This window comes from Gadus chalcogrammus, chromosome 15 (genome assembly GCF_026213295.1).
Source record: "Gadus chalcogrammus isolate NIFS_2021 chromosome 15, NIFS_Gcha_1.0, whole genome shotgun sequence".
Taxonomy (NCBI): Eukaryota; Metazoa; Chordata; class Actinopteri; order Gadiformes; family Gadidae; genus Gadus; species Gadus chalcogrammus.
The window spans coordinates 10,773,208-10,784,022 of record NC_079426.1 but is presented as its reverse complement, the minus strand read 5'-3'; the positions used below and the strand labels follow the sequence as shown (position 1 = coordinate 10,784,022).

Here is a 10,815-nt window from a genome sequence, read left to right as displayed (position 1 = left end):
TTCTCACAAAGGCACTCTCCTCCAATCTACCGACTTTGTGAACATGGCTCCTTTTTTTGGTATCATTGTAACCCTCTGTGGACTTACAGGTCAGTCGCATTCCTTGAGTTTTATGCAGACATAGTTGATAAATCTCTTGACTACTTTAGACCATTATGTTAATTGGAATGATTTTTGGGGATCTTCCTCAAGAAGGGTAGACATATTAAGCCGAAACAGTTGTGTCTGTTTGTAATCTATTTCTGTATGATCTATTTCCCCTGCTTTATTTGAAATTATACACGTGTGTTATGAACAGGAACTCATGGCATCACTACAGTGAGTGTAGGAGTCTCCGTGGAAGTAGGGGCCACGGTTTCAATTCCATGTCTCTACGAACTGAGCCATAAGAACCATGTTAAGTACCTTTGTAAAGGAATGGATTGGAGATCTTGTTCTGTAGAAATCAAAACCAAGTCCGAGAGTAGTTCTCCAGAAGGCCTGTACACAATCTCTGATTACCCGAACCAAGGGGTCTTCACCGTCACCATCAAAAGCCAAAAGGAGGGAACGCAATACTACTGGTGTGCTGTGGACATGGGAATCTGGCCGGATGAGAAAACTGATTTCAAACTAGAAGTGTCCAAAGGTGAGTGTGTTTGGTTTACACACTGACACTTCGGATTGGATTGAAATTGGCTTGAAATTGGCTTTTTGGAAGAAGGCTATTTGAATGCTCTCCAATAGAAGTTATTTCTCTTTCAGGCAAGTCCAGTCTGTATTTGGATCAACAGGAAATAACAGGATTTGCGGGAGATAGTATAAATATCATTTTTCACTCTAAAACACACGGCAAACCAGGATGGTGCAAACTGGGCCACTACAAGGAGCCACAGGATGGCTTTATTGAAGGTTCACAATGCTCAATTGATGCAAGGAAACAAGGTGTTTTTGTGGTGACTATGAAAGACCTAGACATGGAAAACAGTGGTTGGTACATTTTTTTCCAAGGAAAACTAAATATGCCAATACATCTTACCGTTGCTGTAAATTCAAAGACAACGAATACACGTAAGTTTAAAAGTGTATTGTCTAAAGGGATTAAAAAAAATATTTTGCCATGTTGAAACATTTCCACTTGTAAACATTATCTATGTTATCAACAACAGGAAGTTGATTAAGGAAATTTAGTAATCTCACTATGTTGTGTTATTTCCACATTATGTAGCAACCTCAACAACTGTGAGCACTTTGTCAGATGTGTCCACTAAAAAGATTACAGAGAAGGAACCTGAACATGTTCTCAGGTCAGTCCCCTTTTCCTCTCCTCGGTTACCTCGCCCAAATGTATCTTACATCTGACTGTATTTCATTTAAATGGGTAGAAATGTGTGATGGCTGTAAAAAAAAAAAAATTGCACTTATACACATATTCTTCAAGTTTTGTTTGTGTCATGAACAGTTTTGTCAATAAAGGGTGCTCTGTTTTTTTTACAGAGACGACCTAAAGAACCTGCTCCTTCCTTTGGGCATATTGCTGTTCATTATATCAGTGGCCCTGTTGGTTTTGTGGATGTTCCACAGTATGTTGAAACATAACTTTCAATCTCTTGAAATGAAAATGCAAATATAAGTTAAATTTGTAATTGTGTATTTTATTTGTTTGTCTTTTAGTTGTGTTTATATTATACAATGAATTTTATTTTATACCCGTTTTATTGTTGGCTTGTTATTTTTAAGAAAATAATTATTTTCTTTCAGGGCGAGCCAAAAGAAAACTTACAGCAATCACAGTAAGATGAGGCTACATTTTGATTTACTCTCCATACCAACCTTACAGGGTAAAACAAACCCTGAAATTGAACCAAAGCTCTGACCCAGAGGGGGCTCTGCATTGACAAGAAAGTAATACAACAACATCTAAACAAATGTAGCACAATCTGATAAAGTTGTCTCTTCTCTGATCAAGGTGTCGTCTGAAACAGACGTTGTTTATAGTAGCGTGATGCCGATGCATTCCAGGGCAGCACAGAATAAACCTACTGGTGACATGAATCTCAAGGTAAATCCTCTTCTGGTGATTCATTTAATTCATGCATTCATTTATTGAATCATGCCTTCTTTCATTTGGACTTCCATTCGTTTATTCCTTTCTTTTTTGTTTGCTCATTTATTCAGAAAAACCCAAAGGAGGATGGAAATATAACATACAGTGTTATTGGCCCCCATCCAAGAATATAAGGTATAATAAATCATCCATGCCATTCAATTGACCATACGCTGGTGACTTCAACACTGAAGATGACTTTCCTTTGCATTTTGAGTAGGCTCCTATTTATCTTACATGTATACAATATAAATGTGTCCTCCCTGTAAACTATCCAGAAAATATCCACTAGTAATTATTGCCAACTGTGTCCTCCCCCCCCAAACACACACACACAGAAACATATACACACCTATACGCCCCCCGCCCCCAAACACACACACACACACACACACACACACACACACACACACACACACACACACACACACACACACACACACACACACACACACACACACACACACACACACACACACACACACACACACACACACACACACACACAAAGGCAGGAGCAAAGATGAGTTTCTTTTTTAAACCCAAAATAATAGTTTATATATCTTTTAGCTTGGATTGTTTATAAATGTATCTGAAGACAATATTTGCTATTGCAATGGGCCTACATCTTGCAAAAAATCCGTACCTAATAAGTTATTAACTTAAGTACTCAACAACTTCACATGCTAAGTGCTAAGAAATGTATGTAGGCCTATGTATTTAATATTATTTGTTTGTATGCTACTTGTACATAAATAAGCCATGTCCTGTGTCCACGTAATTGGGGTACAAATTGCAACGTGTAAACACTTTAAAAATAAAGCCTTTCTATTCTACTCTGCTATATTTTACTGAACTATATTCATTATGTAACTGCATATTTTTCTTATGATCATATGGTAATTAAAACATTTGGTGAGTGTGCTTTGCTAATCCCCCCCCCCCCCCCCCCCCCCGATTATCTTAACCTGATTGTTATGTAACACATATTACCAATGTTCTTCACGATGTGTCAAATGTTACAATGTTTGCTTCGAAGTCAACAATCATGTACAAGGAAACCACACAGAGGAAGGAAATGATATGAGGAAAGTAATGTCAAGCTCCGACATGAATCCATTTTTTATTGAAGTTGTTTTCCTGATGGTTATACAAGATGCAAACAACAGCAGCAAAAAATAAATAAAGGTAATTGACTGTTGAAATACAATAGGAAAATATAAAGAGTATGGATAAGGAGAATACTCACATGCCATATTTAATGGGCCACTTTCATTCTTCAATTGAATGTCATTTTCTTTGCATTTTGTGTGACCCTTAAAAGCTATGTATATTTCATGTATCGTATGTACCTTGAGTGTGTATATGTGCCTCCTTTCAAAATACTGATTGCTATGATGTGCTTTTTTGTTCAATATTTTCTACTTCAGTGTATTTTTCTTTTCTATTTGGATGCAGTCCTGTCTCGAGCTGTTGTTTGTAGAACTCAATATTGAGGTTGCCTGTGTGTGTGTGTGTGTGTGTGTGTGTGTGTGTGTGTGTGTGTGTGTGTGTATTGCAGAGGAGTGAGGTTAGAGGTAGAGAAGAAGGAGTACAGGTGCACGCATACCTTCTCATCTCCCTCCCTTTCCATGACACCCCCCCCCCCCCCCCGTCTATCTCTCTCTCTCCCCCTCTTTGTGTCCTTCAATGTCTCTCTCTTTCCCACTCCACTGCCCCCCCCCCCTTTCTTTCTCTCCCTCGCTTTCTCCAGCTCTCTTTTTCTCTCTCCATCCCTCTCCCTTTCGTTTTAGCGAAGCTGCTATTTCTGACAGTTATTTTCATTCACCTACCGAATTATGTAGCGGGGAGACATTGGTAAAGTTGCAAATTGTTAATTATATCATAAAATACAATAATAAACCATGCATACCTTTGAATGCAACTTCACCATGAATCAGGTAAACAGAATAAAGAACTGGACCGACTAACATTTGAGGATAACAATCTTGAAAGAGAGTTGCTATAGCCTACTTTCACTTCATGTAAACTTGAGTTTCCCTTGATTTTCTGATCTGGAAGAAAGACACAGAGCAGGGAAGGTGTTGAACGGCTCTTTATTTTACTGCATCAGTGGACGGCGAACATCTAAAGTAAAGGCTTTAGCGGCATTACTGCTTTGTGTTCTGGTTCCTTCCTTCTCCCAGACAAGCAAGCTTCACTGACTTTGGGGAACATGACTGACAGTCCTAAAAAGTACTCCAATATAAGTTATTTTGAAGTCATATAACAAACGGATCCAGGGAATAGAAAATAAAAAAGTGTATTTCTCTGTAGGGATCCATTTCATAATAAATTATCGGCCCGATTCGCGAGCTGTGTTAGATTTGAAGCCCCATCCCACCTTTACACAAATATCTGCCACTGCGCTAGGAGTAGCCATAGACATGGAGGTTTCATAAGGTTTATCCAGGTGTTGTACGAACTATCCAGGAGTAGTACACAAAGGTCTATCCAGGAGCAGTACACTAAGGTTTATACAGGAGTAGTTAAGGTATATCCAGGAGTAGTATGCACCAAGTACTTAACTACAGTGCACTTCCACTACACTCATTATGCAATGGTGGATGTTATGGACGTGTGTCATCCGTGGGGAAACTAATGTTCCGAAGATGAACTACTGAAAGCGCATCATAGATACGTCCCCCCGTGCGTCCTTACCGTGTTTACGTGTTTAAGCCTTTTACAGCCTGCGTGTTTCACGCAGGCTGTATAAACCACAACAACCCAGGAAAAATAAAAAATCCTTAACAAGATTGGAATCAATTCTGAATATATCCTTTACACAAAATGGGGAAACACATTTTCTTTAACATTTTGGCGTGAGATTGGGTTGACCTGCAGTTACACTCTACTACAGAACACACCCACTTCAAGTTCCCACCAACTTTTTCTTCGGGTTAGAGATGGTTAAGTTAAAGTATTAGGCTAGAGTTCATTAAGGTTTGGAATTGGGTCAGAGATAGTTGAGTTTAGGGTGTTGGTCATGGTTAAGGTGTTTTCGGTAATGGTCAGGTTGAGGTGTTAGAGATGGTTCAGTGAGTTAACGTTCCTCATCCTCATCTTCAAAGCCGCTTATCCGGGGTCGGGTCGTAGGGGTAGCAGCTCTAGCAGGGGGCACCAGACTTCTCCAACTAGTTCTGGGTCATGCCCGGGGCCTCCTCTCCACTCAACGTGCCTGGAACAGCTCCCTAGGGAGGCGCCCAGTGGGCATCCTTACCAGAAGCCTGAAACACCTCAATTGAATCCTTTCTAAGCAGAGGAGCAGCGGCTCTCATCCGAGTTCCTCACAGATGGCTGAACATCTCACCCTATCTCTAAGGGAGACATCAACCACCCTCCTGAGAAAACCCATTTTGGCGGCTTGTACCCGCAATCTCGTCCTTTCGGTCATCACCCATCCTTCATGACCATAGGTGAGGGTAGGAACGAAGATCGACCGGTAGATCGAATGCAAGAGAGTCATGGCCTCTGATTTAATGTTTAGAGTTAGGGTATGTTCAGATCATCTTAAATATGGTTACATTTAGGTATTGTACTTCCAGCCCACGTGCCATCCCCACTCTTATCCAGGAAGTGATCTTGAGGTGTTTTTTATATTTAAAGGGAAACTTCACCCATTTCACATAAGCTTTGTATTTTTAGAACCCCCCGCATATTTTTGAATGGTCTAGCATCATTCCCTTATTTTCTGGAAAGACTGGAGAGATCCGTATCGATCTCCAACACTTCCTGTTTTTAATGACGCAATATGACGATTTTTGCGTACAAGAAAACAGGAAGTGTAAGAGGAGATGATTCTCGTAAGACTACAACCACTAGTCCCACCCCCCTCTAGGGGGTGGGACCCACTGACGCTACAGACCTATTAGAGCAGTGCCAGTGGGTGGGACTTCACCAGCAGAAACTAACCTCCACAGCGTCTGAAGCTAAGATAACAGAGGCTGTTGATAAAACTGAAGTACATTGGCGGAGGGTACTGGATCTGACATAGAAGATGGCTCCATGCAAAAGTTCACCATTTCGAAAGAAATACAAACGAGGACTACCGTATTTTCCGTACTATATGGCACACCGGATTATAAGGCGCACCTTTAATGAATGGCCTATTTTAGAACTGTTTTCGTATATAGGGCGCACCGGATTATTAGGCGCATAGAATAGAAGATTATGCAGTCAAACGTTTGACTGGGGTTGCGTTATGCATCGACAAGACCGAGCTGTGCTATAGAGAATGTCAACAAAACAGTCAGATAAAGTCAAACTTTATTAAGCGTTCTGACAACTCCTGTCACTCCCATGGTAACGATGTTCAAACGTTAATGTGCATATTAACAATATCTGATCAATATCTCTTAACAATAAGCTCACCTTTTCAGTTCATTCCCCGTCTACGAATTCCTCGAATTCTTGTGTGTGCGAATTGAACAGTTGGGCGAGTAGGCCTACGGCATCCAACATGCCCGGATTCCTCTCGTCATTATCCGAGTCATTGTCGCTGTTGTTGCCTGGCAGTTCAGTGATTATTCCTGCCTTCGTGAAAGCTTGGACCACAGTGGAGACTGTTATATCAGCCCAGGCATCCACGATCCATTGGCAGATATGGCGTAAGTCGCCTGGCGCTGTCTCCCCGTCTTGGTGACGTGTATTCGCCTTCTTGGCCCCGTCCACACGAAGCCGATTTTTTGGGTGAAACCGCATAAAAAAACGCTTTTGGTGGACACGGGCTACGGCCACACCAAACGCGTGTAACGTGCCTAAGGCCCAATCCCATTTCTAGCCCTTACCCCTTCCCCCTCCCCCTTACCCCTTCCCCTTGCCCCTCAAAACAGAGGGGTAAAACGTTCCCCTAAGAAATGGGACGCCCCTCCATTACGTGGCTTCATCATCGCTGACTGCTATGTCAACAGAAGCCACGAGTAGGCATGTTTCAGATCAAGCATACGTTGCGTTGCGTTGCCTCACATAACATAATGAATTAGTGGATAAAAACGTCAGAAATGCTGGCGTTAACTTCCCTATGTGATGCAACGCGTCACATGGCTTTAAAAACTCGCTGGATCTCCATTGTAACTCTGTCCGTCTGCTTTTCTGTGCATATGCTCTTTCAAATAAATGCAGACATAAGATACTCCCCTCAACATATCAAAACATTGCCATAGGATAGGATAGGATTTTATTTGTTGTCATTGCACATACACACAGGTACACACAGGTACACACAGGTACACACAGGTACACACAGGTGCAACGCCAAACCACTCCCCAGGGAAACAAAAGGCATGCCATAGGGAACAACGAAACCAACTTACTTAGGAACCAATATTTGGTGGAGTTCACATAAAAAAAAGGTATGAACAATGATAAAAAATAAAACAAAATATCAAATTAAATTTAGCTCGGCCACACACACACACACACACACACACACACACACACACACACACACACACACACACACACACACACACACACACACACACACACACACACACACACACACACACACACCCCAAAATACTAAATTACAACAAAAACAATGGTCTCGTTTGGTTGATACATTCATTAGGCAATTGGTATAATGACACAGACATTCAATGGGCTATTGAGCTCAACACAGAAATACCAAAGTAGAAAACAGACGCAAGAATGAAAAGATTGAACAACGTAAGACTCACTCCCACTGTTTTCTGGCGATCATTTTCGATTTTAGGAACTCATTGTCCCTGGTCCCCCTGAAATTAATGAGCCGTCTGGTCTCCTGTGGTGTCCCTGAGGTAAAGGTGGAAAGGAAATCTTCAGTTTTACAGGTGAGCGACGTAGCCAAGGTGGCAGCTTTACCGATATCAAAGCAGTGCGCCGGTATAATCAACCAAGGAATAGTAGTAGTAAGCATATCCACTGCACACAAATGTTACTTGAAACCTTAACATGTCATGTCAAGGGTTATCGGATATCTATCTCAACAAATAGCGATAGCGGAACACATTAGCATCGGCTTCTAGTGATTCAAAACAAACTTGACTAGTGATTCAAAAATAACTTCACAATTAAAAAACACTCGAAAATAGTATTATTACACCAGTCTGCCGTAATTAAAGTGCTGAAAATACTTACATTTGTGCGTGTCCTTCGCTTGAACCATCGCTGCTGTTTGTTTATTTGGCGATTTCGGTTGGCCACTAGAGAGCGCTAAAATCTTGTATAGTTCAACGGTTATTTACCGTTATGTAATGTTTTATATCGAGCTCAGAGATCGCATTGTCCGTGTATGACTTCGAGCTGAATATACAGTCAACTTTACATCATGAGTCCGAATGATAACTAGTAAAAATGCATTTTCGGCCGGATTTTCCTCGAAGCCCTCCCTTTGAAGTGTGGTCATTGGATAGCTTCGTTTCAAGCTACGTTTTCGCTTCGTTTCAAGGGCTACGTAGCCTTTTGTCTTCGCCCTACCCCTTAACCAAAATGAGAATTGGGACACCCTTACCCCTTCAAACCAAGGGGGAAGGCCTACAGCTCCGCGCCAATCAACTGTGACTGGCTTGCTACAGAGCGTGAGCGTCTTGGGAATACCCGGTCAATATAATGGATATAATGTGGACACATAAGACAATCGATATTCGGTATTTGTTATGGATTTATTGTACAAATTCCCTGAAAAGATGCACGTTCCAGGATGAATTGAAAAGCTCCCGTAAGCAGAGAACAGCTGATTTGGAACGGAGCAACAGCTGTTCGCTTTCACGGGGAAAAACGAAGGAACTTCAACCTACGTAGGCCTACTAATTAACGTTCAAAAGCTATTAAATCTTCAACAAAAAATGCAGATACTGTCAAAATTGGTTCGAGGGAGTATATAAGGATTATTAATGTTTTTGATGGTGTTTTTTTCTGGAACGAGTATTCGAATATTCGCTCGAAAAAACCAACGAGTATTCGAAGCCTGAAAAATGGCATTCGGGGTAGCCCTATGAAGATCCTATTCGAACAATAAAAGTTGAAACCACAGTTATTGTTTTGGCTTGTTTTGCTAAACGGCGTTGGAAACACCAGGGTATTGGCTCGGGATATGTAGGCCTAAGACACACAGGACAAAGAACAGTGTTGGCAATTTAACACTTATCTTGACATCCACAAAGTTTACCAGACAAACAATGCCAGACTGTAAAGGGGGTACGAAATGAAACGAGGTACTGAACATCAGCCTTTTGAAGACGACCAAGGGCTGCTGGTAGCATATGTTATGCTGCATTAAAAAAAGAAGAAAAATACAAGCACCCAGAGGAGAATTGCATCTGCCAAATCCTGACCACCAGTAAACAATTGCGAAGGACCAATGTAGACTTCACTCGTTACAACATCATAAGAAAATTGTCCGCAAATAAAATCCCCGTCAGTTTAGGATAATCACACAGGTTATGCGAGAACATATTTATGTCAGGATAGGCCTACCAGCCTCCAAGTCGTCACATATCTCAATCAGACAAAACCAACTATAACCACATTGGCATAGCAATCGCACCGTGTGTAGCTGCTACTAGCTGCAATCTATATATACAATGCATACTAACTGGAGCACCAACCAGAATCAGATCACAATCGCCTGGACCGTGGGTAACCTTTGGCCAGGTCATCACGATTCACGAGCAAACAGAACCAGCAGCAAGGTTTACGTAAACCATTTTCTTACCTTATGTGGCCCTCCACATGCAGGCTAGATGACGTATCCATATCGATATCCAGTGTCACAAACATGCTTTTTATAGGAAGCAAAAGGACCGGCTATTTTCTGAATAAAAATGTCAATTTTGGCTGTCTGTCTTGAAACTTCTCCAGTGCGTTCACACCAAACGCAACAGGACGACAAGATCCCATACAAAGTGAACGTATAGACGCGTATTGGGCGAATTTTTTTGATTTGTCGCGCCACACTTTCGCCGTGCACAGGCGAGCGCTTTCACGAGGATTTGTGGCGCGACAAATTTAAACTTTGACACGAATTTCGCGTGATGACAGCCAATCAGCGTTCAACAGCGTGGCCACTGAGTGACATGTGTAACGTAACAGCCAATCAGCGTTCAACCGTCAAACTCAGCGCAGTGCAGTCCGGGGTGTACTGCAGCATGGAGGAGAAAGTGATTGCTTGCCGTTTGCGACTCTCGGAGCTCTATATATAATAGTAGTATATAATATAATTGTATATATAATATCACGGCCAAAAGCTCTGTGTGCCTCCGGATGGCCGTAGCGCGGGGAGCTCTCATAGGGATTGGGCTTCTCGGGAGTCGGGGTTTGTTTACCGGCGTTGCTATGGGTTCCGGTCTTGTGTGTTCCAACGGTTTATTAGGTAGGCCTATCTAATAAATGATGTCTTCGAGCGCGCCTATCGCATGATTTTAGACTCGACGATTTCGGTTGAGTATGTGGGGATTTTTTCAACCGCAATTGGTTTGCACATTTTTAAAACTGGAGGGGACAAAATTCGTATTTCAAATAGTGGGGGGGACATGTCCCCCCCGTAATCGACGCCTATGGGTGTGGGGTTTCCACGCTACCAAGTTGAACAGATATTATGACACAACACACAGCAGTTCCAGTGCAGAATGGTTTATTTACAGAGTAAATGAAAACCAGGGTGGGAAAAGGGTCATCCACCTCCTATGTGTTCCAGTCCGTCCAACACCTTC

The 10,815-nt window shown here is 41.9% G+C and overlaps 1 protein-coding gene across 1 annotated transcript; it reads left to right on the top strand.

Annotated features, from left to right (window-relative positions):
• Positions 1–3,012, top strand: LOC130404763 (uncharacterized). Its single transcript, XM_056609654.1, has 8 exons — positions 1–89; positions 299–628; positions 745–1,050; positions 1,208–1,286; positions 1,477–1,562; positions 1,741–1,772; positions 1,949–2,041; positions 2,158–3,012. Exons 1-8 carry the CDS (start codon positions 44–46, stop codon positions 2,218–2,220), a joined length of 1,035 nt encoding a protein of 344 aa, XP_056465629.1. The 5' UTR covers positions 1–43; the 3' UTR covers positions 2,221–3,012.
• The last annotated feature ends 7,803 nt before the right edge of the window (positions 3,013–10,815 follow it).

Excerpts from the sequence above, each read along its gene's own strand:
- LOC130404763 (XM_056609654.1), top strand. The coding sequence starts at position 44 with ATGGCTCCTTTTTTTGGTATCATTGTAACCCTCTGTGGACTTACAG. Across the intron at positions 1,563-1,740 it reads GGTTTTGTGGATGTTCCACA|GGCGAGCCAAAAGAAAACTT; the intron begins GTATGTTGAAAC and ends ATTTTCTTTCAG. Across the intron at positions 1,773-1,948 it reads GAAAACTTACAGCAATCACA|GTGTCGTCTGAAACAGACGT; the intron begins GTAAGATGAGGC and ends TCTCTGATCAAG.